Source organism: Netta rufina, assembly GCF_964035555.1.
Source record: "Netta rufina genome assembly, chromosome: 1".
Taxonomy (NCBI): Eukaryota; Metazoa; Chordata; class Aves; order Anseriformes; family Anatidae; genus Netta; species Netta rufina.
Genome location: NC_140123.1, coordinates 168,382,584 through 168,409,023, shown reverse-complemented (window position 1 = coordinate 168,409,023; position 26,440 = coordinate 168,382,584). Strand labels below are relative to the sequence as shown.

Sequence of the window (26,440 nt, the reverse complement as noted above, 5' to 3'; positions counted from 1 at the left end):
GGGCATATTGCTCATGCTATTTTCTGGGGTGGATTCTGATCAACACTGGCATTTTTACTTTAGGGCCAACCTGTGCCATTTCATCGCTGTAGCCATCTACTGAACTTGGGCTTTCTCTATGAAATAATAATGTGTATTCTTTCCCTTCCTGTGTTCTCAGAGCTGTCATCAGCTGCTGTGTGTAGAGCAGAGTGAGACAGAGAAACAGCTTTGAGAAATGGGAAATCCGCAATGTTTCTCGTCTTGAGCTGGCTTGGAAAGTGAGAATCTATGAAACTGTCTCCGTTCTGAGTAATTATTGTGTCCAAGATAAATTAAAATATTTTGGCTTAGAAAAAATGTTTAAAAATCAAAATTGTTCAAATTACTTCAAATGAAATTTATTTCAGGGTGATATATTTTGATTGCTCTTTGAGGCTGACAAGTTTACGAAGCTGGGCCAAAAAGGTCAATTGGTTGGCAGGTTGTACAGCCCCAAAATGTCTCACTGCAGGGAGTAGCTGAGCATTCGTTCCATTGGGCAGTGTAGAGCTTTGATTATAGCCAATACCAGGATGTTGAAATGTAGCCTGAAAGAATAGTTTGATAGTTTCTATTTCCCAGTGATTTGTGCACTCAGGCAAACAGCACGACCTGACGTGGCTGTCACTAAGGAGCTCATGTCCCTCTTTTCCTGCTTGCTGGCTGCCCTGTTCCTCATGGTTAATGAATCGCTACTACAGAATACCTCCTGTAGAAGAAAGGAAACCTGTAGTCTCTGCTTGCTTTAGTAGCTCTTCTGCAGCAGTAATACACAGTCCTTCCTGAATTGAAAACTTTTTTTGAGAACAGTTTTTCTTAAGGGGAGCTTTTTTTAACTTATTGATACTTGTTTTCAGTGTTCAATGTATTTAGTCCCGCTGATGTCTCGGGGGATGCAGGGTGGTGGTGGTGGAGTGAGGGTTAATACTTCATTTGTAGGTTACTTGGAAGCAATGCAATTTGAAACTACAGAAACAGAGGAGGGTGAGTATATTATGCAATGATCTTCCCTGGTCTGCTGTAGCAGTTGGTCGTATCCTGCCTCCAAACCAGTGAAGGAAGACATTGGAAAGTTGATAGAGTCCTTGCTATCTCTGGGACCTGAATCCTGATTCTAGGGTACTGAAAGTAGCTTAGAAGGAAATCCAAGTAGAGAGGATTGGAGATAGCAAGAACCCCTTCTCATCTTTGCTCACTGTCCTGTGACAGATCCAAACTCATGTAACAGGTCCTTTTGAGCTGTTGAAACTTAGACTGCAAACTCTTCAGGTTAACCAGCACTCCATTCCAAAAGGGCCACAGACTTGAAATTCATGTTGTAAGGTAACAAGTGTTGTTTCCTTTTCAGAATAGGAAACTAAAAATAGCCTGAGGCAGTTTATTAGTGGAAATAGAAGAAGAAAGCACTTAATACCAAAACACTTGAATGCTGTCAGTGCTACTTGATCATACAGGCATTGTACTGTTTCTTGTCAGATAAGCTCACTGAGCTTCCCAGGCTCAATCAAACAATTTTATTTTTATTTTTTTTTCCTGAACCCAAAGAACATGTTAGCAGGACAGAAGGCAACACTGGAAAGGACATGGCAATTTTTAACATCAGGTAACATGACATTGTCGATGCTGTAGGAATGCTCTATTTGTATCTTGTGGATAAAAGATTTTTTTTTAAAGGTATTTTGAAAATATCTAGAAGATGCTTTGCAAGCCTTAATTTTTCCCAGTGTATTGCTGCAGCTGAAGTTCCTAAATACTTCTCAGAATATTTTGTACACATTTAAATAGGGATAGTTCTGTGATAAATTAATTCCAAATGATAAATAAAGTAAGAACACAAGAACAACTTTAGCATGACTGCTGTTCTGTCAATGTCTGATATAAAAACTGAATGTGTGCCTAAGCAGGAATGGATCAACAGATGTGAAAAACGTGTATTGGAAAATGTGTATTGGAAAAAAATATATATATGAAAAAAACAGAGTTGGGCAGTCTAATAGGGTAGAAAAGCTAAAAACTTGTTACTGTCGTATCTGAAAATTCTCTCATGTATAATAAATGATAAAATTTGAAACCTGAACAGTCTGAAATAAAGTGGCTCTGAAAATTGCTGGGGGCTGAGGAAGAGCTGGCTTATGAATAGATTTGATTAAAAAAAAAAAAAAAAAAAGAGGCTAAAGTTTTTTTTTTCATGCTACAATGTCTGAACACATCTGAATATAATCTGCTGAAAGATGGCTTTAAGAGGTGAAATCTGGTTCAGAAAGGCTGCTCTGACTGTGCTAACATGCCCCAGGGACTGTAGGGTGAGCAAGGACTCATCAAAATGAAGCTTTAATACTCAAAACCCAGAGCAGTTGCTAAGGGAGAAGCAGATGCTGTTGAACCACGTTTGGTTCCATGTCTGTTGAACCAACAAGACTGAGAATTTACCGACAGTGCTGTGTTGATAGTATACTGATGTCCCACCTCTGTAACGAATGTTTGTGCACACTTCCCCAGTGAAAGTCACTGTTCGGCAGATGCTGAGGGTTTGAACTGGATGGACACTGTGAGAGAAAGTAGCAAACAACAGGAACAGAAGGGCTGCACAGTTGCTGCATTGGTTGTTCTCAACCCCTTCGTCTGCACTTTTCAAAAATCTGACTATCTTTGCATCAAGGGGTATATTTTCTGTTTGAGTAGTTTATTGATCAAAAAAGTAAGATCATAAGTTTTTTTCTGAGTAAATGTAGTGCTTTCACTGATTTATTCTTCCCACACACTGTCAGCATCTCACAAGGTCAGCGTCCTGTGGGGAACGTTTCAGGTAGCGAGAGGCAGCAGCATCCAATGCACCTCTGCTCGTGCCATTGTTTGGTGACTTTAGTTAGAATAACAAAACGATAAAACAATCCTTGACCATAAGATGTGCCTGTACTTGTTAGAAAAGTTGGTTTGAAGTTTTAAAATATTAGATTGTGCTTTGATTGGAGCGTTCTGGGAATCCTGACAATCCTTTTGGTATGTGAATACTGCAGTGCTTGGTGCCGTGAGACCTTGACGGGTTTTCAGGACTTAAGGATTTCAGCTTGTATAAGAAACAGTGATCCCTGGAGTGGATTATGGTGGCAAATAGGAAAGAATTATTTGTTAAAGACAAGACGCCTATCTAGCATTGCTTCTTGAGCAGTTAAGATGAAATACAGCCTTGGCTACCCCCACCCTAAAAGAATTGTTCTGTTGGTTTCCTGTTCTTTCTGGGAAACGTTTCTGGTTGGTGGTGGTGTAATGCATATGTAGAAGCATTTGGGGTACTACTGCTTGTCTTTGCTCTCTGAATTCCTCGCTTTGGCAATGCTGGTTTATGCCAATCAGCTCAGCAAACAACAGATCAGTTTCTGTTTAGTCATCACTCTCGGATAGTTTCCAGCTCCTTTCTGGTGGCTGATGCAATCGTGAATCTTTCCTTGCATGGCAAATACAGAGCATTTCGTGTTGGTGTCTGTTCTGCTTGTTTTATATTTAAATAATAAAAATAAAACGTCTTGTCCCACCAAGAGAACATTGTAAACTTGTCATCAGTCTTATAAACCGTAATATTTTCTTATGTTGATTCTTGTATGTTTTAGGTTGTTTCATATTCTGGAATTCTGTTAGTATTCGATATGCACAGATTAAAAAAAATAATAATCTGGTTCACAAACAAACTCACAGTTGTGGTTATGTATCTATATGAAGTGTGACATGTCACAAAGGCTTGAAGAAAGCTCCTCATCTTGTGTACTGCCTTCATATCGCATACGTCTCTATGCCTTCACACTCCAAATGCAAATAAATGCTAGTGGGGAAAGGGATTTTCTTCCTTATAATTTCAGTCTGTGTAGTTCCTTTGTCTCTGTCCTTGTCTAACCTTGCAGCAGAAGGAAGCCAAGCATGGAACATAAATGTACCAGTGTGCTCTGCTTCCGCAGGTTAGGTGTTGCATGTTTTTTTTAAAGGAACAGGTAGGAAAGAGCTTCTTGGTTTTCACATTGAGGGAGAGATGATAACTGAGTGTAGGAGATGCTAAATGGTCCCAAAGGCTACATTTTATTTTTACTGTGTAAATTAGGCCCGGGCATAAGGACTTCTGGCCTTGAGAGCAAATGGCACAGTACAGCTTCTCATCCATGTGCCTAAACCATCTGTTCCCCTTTGAAAAACTCCTATACACTGCCTGCTTGGGATGGCTGTGTGTTCACCACACTGTATCTAGATATTGGCCTGTAGACAACCTGAATGCTATGGACCATAGTTATAAAAAGAAGCACGCTAATGATGAAACAGCAAGGACGATGGGAGGTCAGTACCCCAGGCTTGCTTGGTTTATTTCATGTACCTGCAGCCTGGTCTCCCTCCTATTCTTTTAATTGTGAAGTAGGATGGGAGGTTTATTTTATTTTCTGTTCCTCTTGTACGTGGAAAATGATAATATGTGACAGGTAAATCCTGGGATAGGGATATCCTTTGTGATATAATTCATGCTGAGGACTGGCACCTCTTAGAATATGAGGAACTCAAGCCTGGACTGCAACTTCCTCTGGGGTCTTCTGCTGCAACTGGAGTCCAAGACAGTACCACATTTATTGTCTGCTTGTCACCTGTGACAAACTGGGATGGCCTGGAAAAATTATAGGTTGCATTTGTCAAAGCAAAGCTTGAAACATAACCTTTTGCTGTAAGTGAAAAAGAGGTCATGGGAACGTTTGTGGTTTTTTTTTTTTTTTTTTTTTTTTTTGGCACTGTGTATCTTTTGTTTCTCTGCTGTGAGGTTTTTGTTTGTACAAATTAAGCCTGTGATGGAGGGACTTGACAGAATCTGTACTTGTCTTGTGCAGGCCAGGTTTTCATGTGGTCGGGCATGTGGGCAGATGACACTTCTGAATACGGGACTGGAGCCTGGAGCTCTGCTGAAATAGCTGTGTGAACAATAGCAGCTGCTGCAGCTCTTGGCATAGCAATAATAGCTCCACTTGCAGCTGTGACAGCAACAGAAACCACAGGAAAGCCAGGAACTCTTTCTGGCTGCACAGTCAGTGACTACCTTTATGTTGCAGAAGATTCCTCATTAGAGCAGATGGCTACTTAAAATCCAAAGGAGTGTGGGCCACCAAGCTGATGGTACCTTCCTTGCACAGATCTTCTTAGGAAGATCTGTGCAGTGTGCAAGGGGCTGGATGCTGGCATAGATCTGCGTAATGCCACCTTGTGCTCATAGTGGCCTTAAAGAAGAGGGAGCCAGACTTTTCTCAGTGGTGTCCAGTAGCAGGACAAGAGGAAACAGGCACCCATTGAAATACATGAAAATCCATTTAAGCATAAGAAATATATTTTTCACTCCAAGAGGTCAAACACTGGAACAGCTTGATGGGGGAGGTTGTGGTGTCTTTATCCTTGGAGATAGTCAAAATCCACCTGGACAGGATCCTGAGCAATCTGTTCTAGTTGATACTGCTCTAAGCAGGAGGGCTGGACCAGGTAATATCTATAGGTTCCCACCAACCTCAACCTTTCTGTGATCCTGTGATATTGCAACCTGGAAGTGAAGAGTCATTTTGCTCTCCATCTTGAACAACGACATGTTCAATGTTATGCAATGACAGCTTGCAAAAGAACGAGGGAGAATGGCCCAAGGGGAATATCCGGGAGATTAGGAAACTAGCTAGAAAGTGGTAAAGCATCTCAGGGATTAAATTGCTCTGTGCGACCAAGAAAATTCTGTGTTCTTGTGAATGGGACTCTGTGAAAGGACTGCAGTGGGAAAGGAGTCCCAGGAAGAGTCCTGTGGGAACTGTTAAGCCCTCACCAAGGAATCTTCTGGCAGAAACTCATTTCCTATGACTGGTGGAAGGAGAAGGAAGCTGCAATGAACACATCTCCATCAGTGGAACATAAAGTCTCAAAGCTAAGCCCGGTCACCGTCTTCTCATGTTATTTATTTATTTATTTATTTATTATTATTTTATTTTCTTCTCAAGACATTGTATCCAGAACACTGTGATGTTAGGTATAGGCATTCAGGCTCCATTGAGCTTCAGGGATGATCAAGAATTTGCTGGTCAATGATTTTTCAAGAGGGTACCTTTCTTATAACTCGGCTTCTCCAAGTCCAGCATCCAAAGCCCTAGCTGCTGCTTTTCTTAGTAAATGATGGAAAATAGCTTTTTGTCTTTTTGCTCAGGTTTTGAGTGAGCTATAGTTCCCTAGACAAATACTGATTACCTCAGCACAAGTCTGGCAACAATAACCAGTCCTAATTAAATTGTCGTTATCTAGATTAAAACATTTAAGAAAAATAGTCTAGAAATAATTTACCACTTCCTGGATATTTTCACAGGTCCACCTCCTTCAAACATTTCTGCTGAGTTTCTTTGTACTAGCCTGGCCTCTGCTAAGTAATCCTCTTCTGTCCTTATGTAGAACACTTTGGCCATTATTTTGAGTTGTGGTTCCATGTTTGGCAAAGCAACTCTGGCTGTGTGCATAGATACACAAACCCACTCATATATAGAGTCTCTAACAGTACCACATCTTAGCAATTTTTAATTTCTACACAATGTTTATATTCTCCTTGAGTGCCCATACAAATTGATGTGGGAAAGCTGGAAGCTTAAGGGAAGATGCATAGGAGAGCACAGGTTAGAATTTAGTGAGCCTACAGATGCACTGTAATCAACTGTCGGTTAGCATGCTTCTAGCCATGGGAACATTACAAGAAGCAGCTTTCAGTAGTATTAGATTACGACATTACCTTCAAAATCTCATCAAGGATCAAGATCCTGCTGTGCTAGATTTTTGTAGCCTGGTCTCTAACCCTGGTCCATAAGCCAGTCTCTTGAAAGGTGGCAGTATCTTGAACTGGCTTTCCTTTAAATGACCCTTCAAATAGCTCCTTCAAAAGCAGCTATCAGACCTAATTTGGGTCAGGAGTAAGCAAGACTTTCGCCCACCCTCAGGTGAGAAAAAGCAAAATCTGTCTTGCTCAGAGCAGGATCTTCTGTAAGCATGTTAACACTGGGTATGTCTAACTCCTACACACTGATTTTGATCTCTCTTTCAGCTGAGAATCATGCTTTGCAGCTGAATCCAATGCTTTTGTAGCTGTTTTCCTGTGTGTGCCAAGAGGTTGTACATTGTCCTGAGCAAAAGTGATCCTGAGCAATCTGACCCAACTGCAGAATTTTTCCTGCTTTGAGTAGAGAGATGTAACTGACAACCTACAAAAGTGTTTTTCAATGGTCAAAAGTACAGTATAGATATTAATCTAGCTGAAGAGTTTTAAATTTGAGAAGCCAGAAGCAAATTATACTGCTATTTTATGAGAGACAAAAAAGGCCCAATTACTTTTGCTCCTTTGAGCAAACCACTTCCCTGTGAGCATCCCATCTACTTGTTTTGAGTAAACAAAATTGGGGTTACCCAAATTGGGGGATACACTGCTTGCTCAAAACATTTTATAAGGTGTTTGAATATATAAAAAAGTAGTCTTAAAAAACAACTTGATTTATGGCTGTCAACAGGACCAAATATTTCAGACTTATTGGGTTAAAGGTAAGTTTTTTTATTTAATCAGACTTTATTTTTGTATATTTAAGTAGCAACGCATATTATGTGCTTTTACAGCTAAAGATGATGAATGAAAATTCGCTGATATCAGCAGGAGAATTATTTCAGTTTGTAAACCCGCACGCATCCAAATGCTGAACATTTGCTAATGCTGTCGAGATTGTCATTAAAATTTGGCTTTATCCCATTATGAATATGAATGTGTTAGGTGTTGAAAGCCAAGGGAAATCTCATCTACAAGATGCTGCATTTTTCACTGACAACAAAAATCTGGCATTAGGGCAGCTTGACAGTGCATATGGGGCTGGTGTTTCCTTAGCATTGATGTTGCGGAAGAATGGAAGGGAACCAACTGGAGAGTGATTTTATGTCATATTTGCAATAAGGCACAGATTAAGCACAATCTCAAGGTGGTGATTATTAAATCTCAATAGCAGAGTGGCTCTCTGCTTCTGTGGATACAGTTGGGGGGGGGGGACTCCGGAGAAAGCCTGTGTAGGCCTCGGCGGGGCGGGGCTGCGAGGAGAGGTGGTTGCTAGGGGGCGGGGCTAATAGGGCGGGGCTTCAAGGGGGCGGGTCTTCAAGGGGGCGGGTCCCCACCCGATCGCGCATGCGCCGGCGGCCGAGGGGCTGACGGGGCTTGTTGTGGGGCGGGGGGGGGGCAGCACGTGAGGAGCGCAACGTCACCATAAACACTCGTAGGCAAGATGGCGGCGCCTCCGAGCGGCAAGGTAACGGCTGGCGCGGGGCCGGCGGGGGGAGGCCGCTCCCGGCAGGGCCCGGCCCCGCGGCTCGGCCCCCCTGCGGCCCGCTCCGCCGGTGCTGGGCCTCCCGGTTCGGCCGGGAACCGCCTCGGTGCGCTGGGCGGCCTCCTGTGCGCAGGGGCGGGCGGGGGAGGTGTGTGAGGGGTGGCCCGGGGGGCTCCGGGCTGCCCCAGGGTCTGGTCGGGGTGGGGGTAGGCCCGGTGACCTGCCCGCTTATTCAAGGCTCTTGGCGTCTTGATGCAGGGGTACTCGTCTCACTGAGAAGTGTCACGGAATCACAGGATGGTTTGGGTTGGAAGGGACCTCAAAGCCCACCCAGCTCCACCCCCCTGCCATGGCAGGGACACCTCCCACCAGACCAGGTTGCCCAAAGCCCCATCCAGCCTGGCCTTGAGCATCTCCAGGGATGGGGCAGCCACAGCTGCTCTGGGCAGCCTGTGCCAGGGCCTCACTGCCCTCTGAGGGAAGAATTTCTTCCTAACACCGAATCTAAATCTCCCCTCTTTCAGTTTAAAACCATTCTCTCTTGTCCTGTCATTATTTACACAAGTAAAGAGCCCCTCTCCATCCTTTTTATAAGACCCGTGTAAGTACTGAAAGGCCGCAGTGAGGTCTCAATGGAGCCTTCTCTTTGCCAGCCTGAACATCCCCAGCTCTCTCAGCCTGTCTTCACAGGAGACGTGCTCCAGCTCTCTGATCATCTCTGTGGCCCTCCTCTGGACCCGTTTTAACAGCGCCACATCCTTCTTGTGCTGGGGGCCCCAGACCTAACGCAGCACTCCCAAGTAGGGCCTCGTGAGGGCAGAGTAGAGGGGGGATAGTCACCTCCCTTGACCTGCTGGCCATGCCTCTCTCGATGCAGCTCCCTTGAAGTCTTTCCAAAAAGCCTGGAAAATAAACTTTGAAATCTTGTTGCTCTTTAAAATCCAGCCCAAATGAAATCTGTGATTTTTGTCCATGTAAAGATCAGCAGCTAATTGGGTGATAATAATTATTTTCATATTTTTTTTCACGTTTTTATGAGTCTGTTTACCTGGGACTTCTGTAAGTCTCTTAAGTTGCTGCAAGATTATGGTCCAATAATTCTGCATCCACAATGCTAATGCAGCTTGTTAACACAACTTCTAATTGTGTCCTTAGTGTTCAAGTACTTTAATTATGGTATCTCACCAAAGTAAAAGCTCTTGATACAGAGAACAAAGTGACAGTTGCGTTTCCTAAAACCTTACATAGTGGCAGATTTGAAGTTTCGCTGCTGTCGTGAGAAGCAGTTTCACTCTTCTGTGGCTCTCCCCACCTGTATGGTGCACTTCTGCTTGCTTGCATACTGTAGTTATTTGATCTCTAAATGATCTGATTTAGTGAGCTGAAAAAAAAATAAATACATGAAACTGTGAATTTATTTTTGGCTGGGTTCATATTTTTTTGGTTTGGGGGTTGCACTGGACCACAGATTTTTTCTTTGGATGTCAGGAGAGTGTTAGATGGGCTCACAAACTAGCAAACCTTCACTCCAGGTGGAATGTGCAGTGTAACTTGGTACAGACCAGATATTCTCATATAGGGCGTTCTGCTTTTTGGTGTATTTCCAAACTGTGGGTGTCCTAAATTGATTCCACTTTTCCTTCTGTCTGTGAGGTGTTTTGATGAGGTATTGCAGGTGGTAGGTGTCTGGGAGAGTGGTAGATACTACCTTGTGGGGTGCTTTAGTCTCGTTTGGCATAGTAATATGAAACTAACGTATTTGGATGTATGCATTCTTTTTTGAAAAATATTCCACCAGGTAATTCCACTGAGTGCATGTGGTGACAGATAAAATAGCTGGGATAGCCTGCATTGTCTCAGACTTCATGAAATCTTATTTCAGCAGGCCATATAAGGTTGAAGGTTTTAGTTGGACCCCATTCGCTTTCCCCTTCTGTCATGTTTATTTCCCAGACGTCGTTAAAAGCAATGGGTTCGCAACTCAGCTATTTCGTATTGTCTCATCTCTTTTTGCGGAGCTCTAGTTTCAGCTTCATATATAAATGTGGTATGAACTGTAAGTTCAGTCACCTCATGTAACTGTATGTACTGCTTTCCTTAGAATTTTATCCTATTTTGTTACTGTGAAGGTTCTTTTCCGTGCTTTTCTATGTACAGTTAACTCAGTTCCAGAAGACTGAGGTTATTGCCGAAGAGTTCTGAAGTCCTGACTCATACTTTATTAATGACCACTTGCCCTAGAACAGTGTGAACTTCATATTTTTGGCCCTTTCTTAGAGCTTCTAGGTTTTTCTGTGTGTAACTTGGCAGTGAGGTCTTTTGGTTTCAGTGCTTTTGACATGAAAGCAGGTATATTACCTCTTCTTTGTTGCTTTAGCAAGTGGTATTTTGTTTCCCTGATTTCAGAGAAGTCTCTGGACCGTCTCTCACCCTTCTAACAGAAAACTATGTTAGAAAATGAGACAAAAAGTTGGCGTGGGGACAAGTATAAATTTAGCCTGTCAGTGTATAGGCTATTATTACAGCTGGGCTAAAGACAGTAATGATTTTTGTTTCATGTTCTTGGAGTTGAGTCTATCTTCAGCATATGGGCTGTTAGATCTTCCTCAAATTACTAGTTGGCACACGAGCTGTCAGAAGTTGTTTTTCATTTGCTTGTGCCCTTTCTCTTGAAGCTAAATCGTGGTCTAAGCTCAGCTATTTGGCCAGCGTGTAGCAACTACAAGTGTTCAAATAACACCGTACATGTTCCTAAACTGTGATGTAAAAGCTGTAGTGTTTGGGGGGAGTGTGGTTGAGTTTTTTTTTTTTTTTTATATTAGGATCAACAAAGATTTACAATACAGTCTGTCAAAATGAGCTTTGTGTTCCCTAGGTAGCTTGTTGGCACGTATGCAGCAGACTTTTCAATGTAGATATACATTGCTCTGGTGTAAGCAGCGTTTTGCTGCACCAACTAGTGGGTTGTGCTATTCTATGAAGCATTTGATTTATATCTTTTTTACCCTTTATCATTTACTATGGATAGAATCGTAATCTTTGCTGAATATCTTGTACTTGATAGGTTTTTCTGTGAACAAAACCTCTGCCTGCCTTTGCCTCTTTTTAATTTAGTAAAGGTTTCGTTATGTTTGACTAAAGCAGTGCACTGATCATTCTGAAATTCTTGTGTATTCTTTCCATTGTATAGTTATTCCTTAAGGACTTCTCTTGCAGAAGTGTTTGTGGTAGAAATGCTGTGATCTGTCTCAAGCACTTACTCCAGACTTTTACGTTTGCTGATATCCCACAGTTGTTGCATAAGTAGCAGAAATACCTGATTCCAGAAACCTGCAGAGGCAGAACTTAAAAAGCTTATTGTTGTAAAACAGGAAGTATTTTCTTTGATATGTGGTTCCTACTGTTGGGAGCTTTGTCATATTTGTCACAATATGAATATTTGTGCTTTTTTCCACCCGCTTAGAAACTTTGTGTGAGAGTTCTACGCTTCTAAGACCAGTGGGGTGAGAAATTTTACTGTCCTAGGAAACAGGTTGAGCAGAGGTGCAGCAAACATGACGTACAAGGGTATGGTTTGTACTCTTACTAAAACTTGAATTCAAATGCCAGACATTCTTGGGTGTCTTTGGAGCAAAAGATGATGCTGGTCAATAATGTTAGCTTGATGCTTTGCAGAGCACTCAGATATAGCGATCTGTGGGCCCTGGAAGCGGGCTGTTGGTGCAGTTTGGACACTGACAGATCAGCAGTGGTTGTGCGACTGTGCTCTGGGGAAACCTCAGCTGTTCCAGAGAGGGAGGTGGAAATGAAAGCAGCATGATACAGATTTTTAAATTGAGATCCATTTCTTCTGACTTAGCTTAGTTTAGAGCTTGGCTTTATTATGTTTTGTTGATGTAAGGTATCTCAGAGCAGCCATTGACTAAATTGGATTTATTTTATTGGCCTGTACGTGTTTCCTCGGTGTTGCATCTTTTGTTCTGTTTACCTCCTGTCAGGATCTGGAAATAACAGATAGAGCGGCTGATTAGCATCTTGTTAATGTTTGCAGACAGACCAATTTTTTCCTTAATTTGTAGTCTGGGGAGCATTCAGACTTTCTAATGGAGTTACTTTCTTACGAGCATGCCTGCTTGCTACTTCAGCTGTTGAATCCACAATGAGGTCCTTTACCTGATGCTGTAATACAAGGCAAAAATGAAAGAACCGCTGTTGAAAAGTTGTTAGAGTCCAGACTTGCACAGTGTCACAGTTGCTCAGTGACCCCAGCGTGGTGGCTGTCTCACTGCACAAGTGCTACAGGCTGTGTCTGTCATAAGCTGGATGGCATCTGGCAGAGTGACAGCGGTCCCAGGTCATACTCTGGCAGAAAAGGAGAATGTGCTCAAGAACATGGGGAAGGAATATGAAGTATCTGAAAGGTGGGATTAGTTCGTAGAGTTGCAGTGCTTCTCCATTCTCTGAAGTGTCCCGTGTTTGATGGGTTGTTGGTGTGCAACAGGTAAGAGGAGGAATTTGAGGTACTAACAATGAGTGCATGTGGTATCATAGACACACAGAATGCTTTGGGTTGGAAGGGACCTTAAAGACAACCCAGTTCCAACCTCTCTGCCATGGGCAGGGACACCTCCCACCCCATCCAAAACTCAAACCCCCATCTAACCTGGCCTTGAGCACCTCCAGGGATAGGGCATTCACAGCTTCTCTGGGCAGCCTGTGCCAGTGCCTCACCACCCTCTGAGGGAAGAATTTCTTCCTAACATTTAATCTAAACCTCCCCTCTTAGTTTAAAGCCATTCCCCCTTGCCCTATCACTACACTCCCTGACACAGAGTCCCTCCCCAGCGTTCCTGCAGGCCTCCTTTAGGCACTGGAAGGCCACAACAAGGTCTCCCCAGAGCCCTGTGTTCTCCAGGCTGAACAACCCCAGCTCCCTCAGCCTGTTCTCATAGTAGAGGTGCTCCAGCCTTTGTGGCCCTCCTCTGGACATGCTCTTAACAGGTCCATGTCCTTTTTGTGCTGGATGTCCCAGAGCTGAATGCAGGGCTCCAGATGGGGTCTCATGAAGACAGAGCAGAGGGGTCCAATCCCCTCCCTTGCCCTGCTGGCCACACTGCTTTTGGTGCAGCCCAGGACATGGTTGGCTTTCTGGGCTGCAGGTGCACATGGTGAGCTCAGTACTTCATGCCCAGCACAGACAGGATGGGAAATGGCAAGTAAGGAGGGCAGGAGTGCCCTGCTGTGGGGTAGCTGTCCATTTCTGTTGCCCACACCTCATTGTCTTTGGGTGCAGTGTTGTCAGTCTCTCACTAGATGGTTGCACAGGGCCATAAATTGCCTTTGAACGACAAGCATTTAATCCAAAACTTTACTTGTGTTCTGGCATATGTTGTAATTGTCAGTGTGGTTTTGGTGAAGGCCTTCTGATGTACGTCCCGGGCGATAAAATTTAAAAAAAAAAAAATCCATGCGCTGTCCTTACAGTATTAAGAATGGTACCTCCTGTTTCTGAGAAAATGTTACTGGCATAGTAGTGGGACTTCAGAAAGTTACTCTGCTGGACAGGGATTATAAATACTTGAACAGTTTTCCATAACCTGAACAGGCACAGGCCATGGCAGGTCGTAGAGGAGCACAGCGGGGGGTGCTTCTTAGGGGCTGTCTTGGGTAAAGTGAGCCAACATCCTGCTTCTTCCTTCTGCTTTTCATAGGAGGTGGTAAACAGCTCTTCCGTGGCTTTCCTGAATTTTGTGCTGTGGTTCCCTGTTTCTGTAGACCCTCTGTCAGTTTACTTGGTAGAATAGCTGCTGTCCCCATGTGGCACAGAGTTGTTCGTGACTGCCTGGGATGAATTGTGAATCTGCCTTTGACTTCTGTAGTACTTACAGGGAAAAAAAACAAGCAGGTCAAGCAGTGGCTTTTTTCCCTGCACTTACAGGAAAAAAAAAAAAAAAAAGCAACAAACAAAACAGGTGGCTTAACAGTGTCTGGGAACTGTTGCATCAATTTTTTATCTTTTGGTAAGATTCTGCATCAAAGTGGCAGTGTGTCTCGTTTTCATTCTGTAGAATTAGGAAAACAGAACTAGTACAATTTCATGCTTACAGCTGGCAAGCGTGACATTTTAAGATTATTAAAAAATACTTAAAGATTTGTTTTCTCCACCACTTTTTTAGGGAACAGTTGCCAACTGGATGCTTTTAGTGATAGCACTCCTTAGGTGATAATACTTTAAACATTTGAGGAACTTAAGGATATCATAGGTAGATAAACCTGGATTTGGTTACTCTTATTTTACTGTGATATTAAGGAAACTTTTTCATAGAACTGTCTGTAAGTTATAAGATGTCTGAAAACCTTTGAATTATTATATGTGCAGTTGCAAAACAATTCAAATGTATTTAAAATCAAGTTATTGTAAAGTTGTTTTGCTTGTCATGTTACATCTTCATTTGTTTTAGTTGCATTTGTGTTGAATGTTCTTCCGTTCGTTCTTCATTTTATTGTAGTTGTGGGACCAGAGGGTCTGACTTCTTACATGTGTAATAACATCTAAGCCTGAGGAACTCTGGACAGTTCAACATATGCTTTCAAACAGGCGTGGAAAAAAGCGAATACAGTTGTTTAAATCAGAGTAGTTAGGTGTTTCGTGGCTGGACAACTTCTCTGGCCTCCAGCAGGTGAGTAATGTGTGCTGCTTTGCTTCCCTGGGGTTTTGTTTCCATGACTGGTCCTTTGACTCTGCAGAGCACAGGTTTCTTACTGGTGGCCGTGGGGGTGTAAAATTGGGGTGAGGAGTACCTTTGGGTTTAAAATCCTAGGGGCACATCAACTTATCTAGTCACCTTTGTTGTGTGCTTATTAACTTCAACTTTTTTCATGATGGGGTTGTTAATGTATAGATATAGAGGAAGTAAAAGTGATGGCTTTAAACATACGAAAAGGAAATGAAAGATTAAGCTAGAGTCCACCTACTTCTTGCCTTTGAAAAAGAGACTGATGAAATACGTAAAATAAGGACTAGTACAAAATCAAGGTGAGCTAGTAGCATACCTTCCTGCCTTGTAATAAAAGAAGCATAGGCAACGAACTGAACAGGTGGGGCTCCTGAAACTGCTGAGTTCTTCCACGTAGCAGATAACGAGACCTTTCTAGATCAGACCTGTCGCTGAAGCTAAAAAGTTATCGAGATTTGAAGTAGAACAGGATGCTTTAGTGCACAGAGGGTGTTGACAGGTAATACAGATAGGATTAAGTTATGTTTTGGGGGTCACGGTTACTTTAACTGCTAATAATGGGGCAGCTGGAGCACATTATGCTGCCCTGCTCATATCACTTCCTTCACTGTCTGTACGTACCAGGAGCTCACTGCAAAGATTGTGGTTGCACATTTTACACAAGTCCTAACTATTTTAATGATGCTTCTGATTGTTCTCCAGCATTTGCTGTCTGTTCTCCCTCATCTTCTTTAAAGGTTCCCATCATACGTATTTTGCAGTAACGTGCTGTTCAGGCAAGAGACTACTTGCTGCAACTGCCTGGTTTTGAAACATCTGTTTTTTTGGCTGTTCAAGAAGCCCACATGTGGTGATGAGACATTTGCCTGGTTGCTGGGCTGTGAGGCGCTGAGCAAACACCTTGTGGGCTGCACGGTGCGCCAGGTCAAGCTGTGCAGTGTTTTAGTAGTTGCCTACTGAGGGATGGCTTTTATTCAGATCTAACTATTGGTATACTGGCTTTTAATTTAGGCATTTCCTTAGTACTTGTATGTGTAATTTAATGTTGGTTTCCGTCTTTTAATGGGCTAATAGCTTGCCATTGCCGTCATACAAGAAAACAAAAATAAGTCACAAATTACATCTTGCTGTAACGTGCCGTCAGAATACTCTTGGAATTTTTGAGTTTTCAGCTTGCTAAGAACGTTGTGTGAAACACAGCCAAGTGTAGCCAGCCTTCAAGTGCTACCACTATGAAATCGTACTCTCAAAACCGACTTATTCACATTCAGCTATGTAATTAATTCATAAAATGCAGCTAAAGAGAGCAACTCAATATTTAAGATAATTCAAATATGATGACTTATAAAATGCTTTGTAATGGAATAAATTGTTAAAGCACTTTCTAGGTATTCTTTTGTAAGATTGGTGCCGTATTTTTCTTCAAACTAGTTATGTTATTGCATCTTCTAGACTACCACCTATGTGTGACTTAGAATCATAGAATATCCTGAGCTGGAAGGGACCCACAAGGAACATCAAGTCCAACTCCTGACCCCACACAGCACCACCCAAAAATCAGACCCTGTGTCTGAGAGCATTGTCCAAATGCTGCTTGAACTTGAGCAGGCTCGGTGTAGTGACCACTGCCCTGGGGCACCTGTCCCAGTGCCCAAGCACCTTCTGGGTGCAGCACCTTTCCCTAACCCCCAGCCTGACCCTCCCCATCCCAGCTCCATGCCGTCCCCTCGAGTCCTGTCGCTGTCCCCAGAGAGCAGAGCTCAGCGCCTGCCCCTCCACTCCCCTCGTGAGGGAGCTGCAGGCCGCCATGAGGCCTCCCCTCAGCCTGCTCTGCTCGGGGCTGAGCAAACCAAGGGGCCTCAGCTGCTCCTCACACATCTTGCCCTCTAGACCCTGCACCATCTTTGTAGCCCTCCTTTGGACACTCTCTTGTAGTTTTATGTCCTTCTCATGTTGTGGCACCTAGAACTTCGCACATGGTACTTGAAGTGAGACTGCAGAGCAGAGCGGGACAATCCCTTCCCTCGCCCAGCTGGCAGTGCTGGGCCTGATGCACCCCAGGGTGCGGTTGGCCTCCTGGCTGCCAGGGCACGCTGCTGGCTCGTCTTCAGCTTGCTGTCAACAAGAACCCCCAGATCCATTTCTGTGGGGCTGCCCTCCAGCCTCTTGCCCCACCAGTCCATATGTAAAGCCAGGGCTGCCCCTTCTCTGGTGCAGAATCCAGCACTTGCTCTTGTTAAACTTCATGTAGCTGGTGATTGCCCAGTCCTCTCTCTGATTTGTCAAGATCTCTCTGCAAGGCATGTCTACCCTCAGTTGAGCCAACTTGTTCCAATTATAGTGCTGTCTGCAAAGTTACTTAGAACATCTAGTTCTACATCCAAGTCATTTATGAAAACATTGGAGAGACTCAGCCTTCTTCAACAATTGAAACAAGTTTTTTTTTTTTTTTTTTGAAAAAAGGCACTCTAAGGTCAGTTGTGTTAAAGACTTTATAACAATTGGAAAAAATAAATACAAGGTTATATCTGTTGTCGAATAAGGATAAAACCTGACAGCTTGACTTTCTGGCCTTTGAAACTTGGAGAAACTTTTTCTTGAGTAATGCTAGGAAGGAAATAAACTGCATTGTGGAAAGTGCTCTATTTTACAGATGTCTTCTTCTGAGCATGTTCCTCGTTCTTTGATTTCATCATAACAGAGGTGGATCTGTTATGCAGAGCAATGTGGAATCACATCGCAGGAATAGATGTGTGGAGCAATGCAGGACTTTCCAGCTAGGTGACCTCTGTGGCATGGAGTCAAAGAACTGGGGCATGGGGGTCACTTTGTCTTTTCCTGTGAAAGGAAAAGTTTGTCCTTCTGAGAGATCAATGGTTGGAAAATAATAAAAGCATGAATTGTTAGACTGTTAGTAGTAGGGCTGATTTGATGGCATGGAATAACTGGTGTAATACATTGGACCAAGTGTTTCTAGACTGAGGAGGTGTACTTTGATAGTAAAACTATTGGCAGAAGTGCAGGTCTACCAGAGCAACTTTGAAACGGGTGGCTTGTCTGAAACGGCTGTCCCAGTGATTGATCGCTTCTTGGTTCAGTCTTAATAGATCAGGTCCAAATACTAGAAGGTAAAACTGAAATGAATGTGCAAAGTTGCAGTGTTTAAACAGGGACTGAATTTCAAAGGAGGTATTTGGTAGAAATAAAAGGGGGATCATTTTTGGTAGAAGAAAGAAAACCTGCAATAGTGAACAGGAAAAAAGACCTCGAGTATTTGGAAGGGAATTTAATAAAGTGTTGGCAATAATCCTTCAAGAGGGAGATTAGAGTTAAGTGACCTCTAGAGGTCTCTTCCGAGCAGTATTTTTGTGATTAAACCTGACACTTTAGAAATTTCTATTGAAGAGAAATTTAAGAAATATATATACAACAGAAAGGACAAGTAAATCAGAGTTTCATTGGTATTTTTCAGCGCTGTTCAGCTTACATACCTAGACTTGTAGCTTGTTGGCCTGACTGCAGTTGTGATGATTTAAAAAAATTGATGAATGAGTAAGTTGAGAAAAAGAGATAATGATGTTTTAGTACTGAAGAAACGTAATCTCTCTCCCTGATAAGTTAAGAAATTATTTTATTTTGCTTTTAAAAATATGTATTTCTTAAAGCAGTGTTGTTTTCTGCTTGGTTTGAAAACCTAAAGTTATTATAGTAAATTACTGTTACTTCTTATGAATTTCACTTCCCCAAAATTTTAGCTTGGTGTATTAGGGACTTTTCCATCTTCTCTGGAAGAGTTGTGGAAAAAATAACTTCTTTATATTGTTTATACAGTTCTTAGGAACTCTTATATAGAATGTAGCTTTGAAGAACCTGCTGAATTTTGACAGAACAATTCTTGGTTTTGTTATATTTTGTTAAGAGCATGATTGGAGTTCTGTTGCCCTTGGTTGTATTTCAGTTAACATCTGAATGCTGAGGTTTGGTGGGCAGTGCGCAGTCCTGCAGGCCACTCTTACGTGACTCTCACATTCTACGTTTGCAATGGAACCTTTGCTATTCAACCTGAGTGTACATGGCTGTTTTTTAGTTTAAGGCTGCAATTTTAAATGTCTTTGGAATTCATCTTTAGTAAACTAAGAAAAAGGACAGTTCAGTGTAAATTTACTGTAAAGTTCGCTGTAAATTCAGTGTAAATGGTTACCATTTCAACATGCTTAGGTAACAAGTGGGGAAAAGGCAAACTATGTAAGAGATGCCTAAGAGAAGACTACGTAAGAGAGCCTTCAAATGTTTCAAATGCTGTGTAGTGCTCAAACTTACTGCTTAGAGAATAGAATTAATAAGTTCCAGTTTTTATTTTTTCTTGACTTATGTGAAAGACTCTTGTCTTAGAAAGGGAAATAAAAGGAAAGGTAGAAAACTGTAACAACCGCTAGTTGATTGCTTCTACTTAAGTAGCTGAATCAAAATGCCAATATAACAGGAAATAAAATTTTAAAATCTTCTATTTCTTCTTTGTTATAGGTTGTATATGAGCAAGAAGGAGTTTGCATTCATTCATCCTGCGGAAAAAACGATGATCAGGACAACTTAATATCAGGAGTACTACGTGTCATAGAAAAGGTATTGGTGTTATACAACTATGGGAACTCCTTACATTTGTTGGCCAAGCACAAAATGTATTTGATAAATCTCAAATGTTCTCAAGTACTGGAATTCATTAGTGAATGAACATTGCATGTTTGATACCATCTGCATCATTTATATATATGTATAATGTAAGTTATGCCTGAATCATACTCTGGGTAAAGAGGGAGATGTGTACTTTACATTGATTGATTGATTGTATTGTAGGAAAATGAAGTAATAGTAGACTGGAGGCCACTGGATGATACTTTGGATACTTCTAATATCCTCTGCGCTGGAAAGGTATGTTTGTTGGTTTTGAGTGTTTTTCATTCTGTTTCCATTTTGTGGTAACTTTTGGGTAGATGATCTCATAACTGGCAGCAAAATCTGTTTCTGTGACTATCGGTATTAATAGCTATGTGTAGGAATCTCATTTGTGGACTACAGCCCGGTTCAGGTTACTGGGATATAATATTTAGGTGATTGTGCTTGGTTCATACATAAAATAGAAGGGAACTGTCTATTTGAATAGTAAAGACCAAATGAGTGTAAAGCAAATCACAGTCACTGGTCTCCCTGCATCTATTATGCTGGGTTCTGGTGATTCATTCTTCATAATTAAACTCAAAACAGAGAGACACTGTTCTAACACAAAGTAAATAAAGAAGTCTATGGAGGTTCCAAGAGCCAGTAATATATAAGCAGTGTTAAGAGAATGTGACTAATCTTTCTGCTTTAGTTTTACATTTAAATAGAGTTTTATGTTGGTAGAGTCTGTGAGAGAGGCTAGGATATTTTAGCACTATACTGGATTTAAGTAAAACCTCTTAGTCTTTGTCATAAGTAAAATTTCCTGTCTTGAATTGTATTGTTTCTTAGCCCAGTTTTCATGTCTTGTGCTTTTTTGATGGTTACCTTTTTTGCTTAGGATTCCAGCTCTGTTGTAGAGTGGACTCCAGCTCCCAAAGAAAAACTTGCCCGAGGAGCAGACCGTCCAAATAGCTATGAAGCAGAATGGGACATGGTTACCACAGTCTCTTTTAAAAAGAAACCTCATTCAAATGGAGGTACTTCAAAAATAAGTGGATTTTCTTTTTTCTTTTTATTAACCTGTAACTGAAGAATTGTCTGCTATATACAGTATATGAGTGTGTAAAAAAAACAAAAGCCCACAATGGAATACCTGTTTTCTTCTTCCAATCTCATTTATTCCTTAAATTAGTAGAGAAGTGTATAGAAAGTAAATGTTAAATCTAACATCATGCTGTCAGGATCTTTAAATGATGCAGCAGTTTTATGTGCATTGTGCTCTTCTTAAATTCTTTCAAACAAATGGAATTCAAACGAGATGCCTTATTAGAAAGGAAAATGAAGGAAAAAAAAAAGTTTACTCAAATACATTTCAATATTGGAGCAGTAGGGGGAGATGGAATGTACAGCTATATTGGTACATGGGTCTCTTTATGTGGAAGCTTAGAAAACCAATTTTTGTGTAGTGAATGTACTTTGGCAAAATAATTTCATGGCTACATTATTTAGGTTACACTGTTTCAGTAGATGTGCTTAAAATAAATAAATAAATAAAATTATCCAGTCAGCTTTTCCCTCTGATTCTTGTAGTCTGTAACTGGAGACACTTGTTTCCTCCCATCTGTGATGGTTTTAAATGGTGCTAGCAGTCGTATGTTGTCATATGTCATTTATGAGTTCAGGGTTTGGATTTAAGATTGTGAATGTTTGGGGGTGAAGCACAGTCTTTGTTTATAGAATACTTTTTTGCATTTTTAAGAGGCAGAGTACGTCTTGCTCTTGAGTGTTAGTGAGCACTAGTGACATGGATGATGCTCTGCTACTTTCTGCTTATTTCCAGTTACTGTAATTTAATCAGGGTAGAGTGGGATATGTGCCAGAGTCCTTGTAGGCAATCTGGCAATTTTGTGTCCCACAGTAGCATAACCAATCCTTTAGTTTTTAATTTATACAGTCTTGCACAGTATTCTTGCATAGAGTGTATATATACTTGCACAGTAAGAGGTGTGGGGGAAGCTTTTCAATTCCTTCTTCTGTGTCTTGAGTGCAGCCTGACAAGAAATGTGCGTGGTGTGCAGTGCACAGCATACAGTACTGTAATGTATATTACACTTAGCTCGAGTGAGCACTACTACCAGGCAGAGGTGCTGATGGGATTCATCTGCTGCTGATATTTGATACAGCAGTTACATGCTTATCTGCTGGATTGCTTTCTTAAATTGTCAACAGAGCTTTATGGAAGCAGTCTGACGGAACTGGTTATTATTTTAAGTCTGCAGAACAGAAGGCACAATGAGAAATCGTTGTAGTAATTACAGTATATTTTATTATTAGAACTATTTCTGGATTTTGAGTTTCGTGGTTTTTTTAGTTTGTTTTTAGAAACAGTGACAGATAAAGCTTTGTAGTTGCTAATAATGGAAGGCAAACTAAAATCTTTTGGTAATTTTGTTTTTAAGATGCTACAGCTCATGCAAATGGAGAAAGCAAGTGGTCGTTCCTGTTCAGTTTGGCAGATTTAAAATCAATCAAACAAAACAAAGAAGGCATGGGATGGTCTTACTTGGTGTTCTGTCTGAAGGATGATGTGAAGCTTCCAGCTCTTCACTTCCATCATGGAGATAGCAAACTCCTAATTAAATGCCTTGAAAATCATGTTGTGCTGAGTGAGTAAGTATCAGACAACTCTTAGTTCTGATTTAAAGTATGGATTGTTGGTTTACTTTTATTTTTTTAATTCTGCAGTGAGGTTCAGATTAATGCTTCGTGGGGTACTCTTATGTCCCTTTTCTATTAGTAGAATCAATTGTCAAGGTGACTAAAGCTGAAAATTCACATACACACTCAGAATGTGGGCTGACGCTTTTAAACTTGGATCGATTTATAAACTATTCAGAACTTGCTGAAGTGTAGCTCCCTCTTGTGGATATAGAAGCTTCTCAGGAACTCGCAGATAATTTAAAGTTAAATCCTTCTTCATGAACCACTACTATTAAATGGGATAACTCATTTAAAATTTTGGATCTCCTACTATAAGTAAAATATCTGAGTATTGATGTTGCCCTGTGAGTTAACTTAGAGTATTTTCAGTGAAATGAAATGAAAGGGTAGGTAGAACATGAAGAAACCATGAGGTATTTCATCAGTGTAACAGGTGTTGTGTTTTCAGACATGTTTTTTTTAGCATCACTTGCAACAACATACTCTGATGAAAGATTTGAAGGCAGATAGTGACGTGGCTTTGAGAATGTTAATGGAGAACTGTTCTCATGTTGGGAGCGTTAAGAAGGTCAGAATTTTCTTCTGCAAGAAGGTAAAGCTGAGGCCTTGTTAATATTGTCAGGTTGGAGTGCAAGCCAATGGGATATGAGTGTAGTGTAGTCACTGAATTGATTTGCAAAAGGCTTTGGCAGTATGGTGGTGATTGAATTTGGGACACTCTGAACTTGTCAACTGCTTGGAGAAGGTGGCAGAGTCGGTGAGACCAGCTGGTGAAATGGTACTTGTTGGTGGGCTTTTCAAGAGAGAAAATTAATGAACACAAAAGCAGGAGGGCATTAAGAAGCTGAGGTAGAGGTAATTAAGAATATTCTCTATATAATTGTAGACTAGGAAATCCTGGATGGCAAATTTATTTACTTCCAGTTCTACACAGTCATGTGGTACAAATAATTGTAATTCATGTTGCTATGTAAAATTGGTGCTTATTGGTGAGTCCCTGAATGGAAATGGAGCAGATAATGATTTTTGTTCGTGTTCAAAAGACTTTTTCACATGGTCTGTGGTGAGTGATTGGGCACTTTAACATTCTTTTCTTTGATCCATTAGTTGTTTGATTCTTGCCCTTCATAGCTTCTTGCCAGGTAATGTGGATATTCCTGCTGGGACAGTGCAAAACAACATTTCTCCTCAGGCTGAGGAGAAGTGTAGAAAGAGAGGCTCTCATGTCTGTTCTTAAAAGAAAGCAGTGTGTAAAGCTTGTGCAGTCTGATCCAGCAGGTGTCCCCACTGGAGGGTTCAGGAGTTCCCGAGCCAGGGAAGATGGGGAAACTTGAGGGCATGTTCATTTGGGATGTGCTGAGCTCCGTAGTATTGCTGCCTGAAAAAGTACAGAGCGTTACAGAATGGAACAGCAGATAGTTTGGGAAAGTTAAAGCAAAAAGCTGATGCAGCTATGGAAATTAAATTTGCATGAAGTCAGGCATTGAGTTGAACAGGAACTTCCAGTTTTAGTTTTCTTACTTAGATTCTTCTTTTCCAGTTAAGATGTAATTTTGGCACCAAAGTCTGTGGTCTAGTCATGCATGATTCTTCTGTTGAAAAGAATATGCCACAACTTGTGCAAGTAGCAAACTTTATTTTTTATATGTTCCTGTCCTTTCCTAATAGTTACTTATGCTTTAATATATGGTGTATATAAGCTAACAGCCTCTTTTAAGGAAAGATGCATACTCAATTTTCTGAATTGCATAGAGAAGTAGATGGCAATGTAATTACTTGGTTTTCCAGCCTCTACATCTGTCTAGATTGCAGGTACTGATGTTATGACAGAGCATTCTCCTAAAATACCTTTCTGTTACCTCAAAGCTGTTTGCATTTCTTTAACACCATTATAAAATGTCATGACATTGCTGAAATTGGTATGTGTGAAGTAACTGAACCTGAACAAAGTACTTGTAATCTCTTGCTTTAGAGATTCTTTTTTTTTTTTTTTTTCCTAGTTTGGCTGCACCAGGGTAATATTGAGGAAAATACCATACTGATGACCCTTTTTAAGCAGTAGTATTATGAATAAATGTTTATTGAAGTGTCTAGCTCACAAATATGTTTTGAAACAAATATGTTTTGAACATTACCCAAGTAGCTGCCCATACTGAACAAGCTGTCCAGAGCAAATGTTTAATTAAAATGGAAATATTGTACAAAGTTTTTGTTCTTTTAGTTAGGAAAAGGCATGGTACGTGACTCAGCCTGTGTCCCTATGCTGCTTTTTTAGCACAAGCCAGTTGAGCTTCATTAACTGTTGCTGCTGTGACTATGGTGTCTGGCTGTTCCAAAATGAGATCTCTTGTCGGATTTCATATCCGTCAATGTTAACAGTGTCCTGTCATGTTGGAATTGAAGACAGATAAGGTTTATTAAAAAATTCTTATCTTTGACTTTAATAACATGGCAGATGATGCAGGTAGTCATAAAAGTAGAAGGTTTTTTTTTTTTCTTTTTAAAACTAGAAATGGTGGATTTAAACTTTGGGAGAGAACAACAGAAAAATGTATTTTGTAAATGTAAGTCTGTTCAATGTATTAGGATCAGATGGCAAGGTGCTTAGCTTTCTCCAGCCTGGCTACTAACTCCAAGGCTTGTATGTCAAAGTGACTTCTGAACTGTTCTCTCTGCTGTATTATATTAAGCTGTAAACTGTGGTGATTCAGAAGCCAATTAATGAATTGATCAGGTGTCCATACCAGGGGAGTGAAGAGGATGTAGAGGGAATGAGAACAAAAAAAAAAAAAAAAAAAAAAGGATTAAAGAAAAAGGAACAGCATAGTCCCAGCTGCCTTTGCTATAGTTTTCATATAGTTTTCATCTGACTGTGCAATCCTGAAGTACAAGAAAAAGAAAAAAACAACCCCCAAAACAGTGAATTAAGTCAAATCAGTTGTGTTCATTTAGCATTTGGAGTCTACACAAAAATATATTTGTGTGGCTGTAATGAGGCGTTCCTGTTTCACAACACAATGACTGTGGTGTTAATAAACTCTTACTGGGATAATTTTTAAAATTATGTTGACAGTAGCTGTTGTAGTACTGTTGGTTAGAAATTTGTTGATGTGCTTTCGTACATTGAAAGGCAGTTTGTATTCCTTTATGAAATGTTTAACAGTATGTCTTAATGTAAGATTTTCTGATCAGTAGAGCGAATCCCTTAACTGCTTATGGTGACATGGGTTCTTTTCATTTGCCCAGTTACATTAGAGGTGTTTCAGTGTGTGTATTGGGGTTGACTGTCTCTCACTAAATGTCCTTTCCCGTGTCACCTCTCTTTGTCCACTATCAAATGTAGAAAATACTTGCTCTGAAAGATAACTTTTACAACCCACATGTACTTTCTCTGTACAACATTGTAATATTTTGAAAACCTAAAGAATATAATGGAGAATGAGTATGACTGATCTTACGGAACATGAATGTCCTGTGGTATAATGTGTTAGCATGTGGACTTTCGACAAGAATGATCTTACATCAAGCCTGTTTTCCTTGCACAAAACCTGAAATGTGACTTCCAAAACCTTTAAAAGTTATAAAACATTTTCAAGAAAAACTGGTGGTACTTACAGAAACACCATGCTTTAATTTTCTTGCAGATCTCCACAGGATAAACGAATTCTCCTTGTGAATTCTCAGAACAAGTCTCTGTCTCAGTCTTTTGAAAATCTCCTTGATGAACCATCATATGGCTTACTGCAAGTATGCATTGTTTGATTTTTTTTTTTTAATTCTGAACCATTTATTGAAAGAAAAAAGACAACCTTTCTGTATCATAAATATCCCCTGAATCATTGCCATTCTGGAACTGTTGATGGCATCCTAAAACAACTGTTTGCTGTAGAAAATACACTTACTTGTAAGTTTAGTACGCTACTAATTTCTTTACCTCCCTGTGAGCTATTTCATACCTATTCAAGTTAA

General features: G+C 40.9%; 1 protein-coding gene across 1 annotated transcript in view; it reads left to right on the top strand.

The window, feature by feature from the left end:
• The first annotated feature begins 8,262 nt into the window (after positions 1 to 8,262).
• TBC1D15 (TBC1 domain family member 15) overlaps positions 8,263 to 26,440 on the top strand; it is a 31,540-nt gene continuing 13,362 nt past the window's right edge. Inside the window, exons 1-6 of the mRNA XM_084306504.1 lie at positions 8,263 to 8,336; positions 19,616 to 19,714; positions 19,946 to 20,020; positions 20,649 to 20,787; positions 22,210 to 22,420; positions 26,116 to 26,218. Of these exons, the coding sequence (XP_084162630.1) occupies positions 8,313 to 8,336; positions 19,616 to 19,714; positions 19,946 to 20,020; positions 20,649 to 20,787; positions 22,210 to 22,420; positions 26,116 to 26,218 (651 nt within the window). The 5' untranslated portion in view covers positions 8,263 to 8,312. The remainder of the gene's footprint in view (positions 8,337 to 19,615; positions 19,715 to 19,945; positions 20,021 to 20,648; positions 20,788 to 22,209; positions 22,421 to 26,115; positions 26,219 to 26,440) is intronic.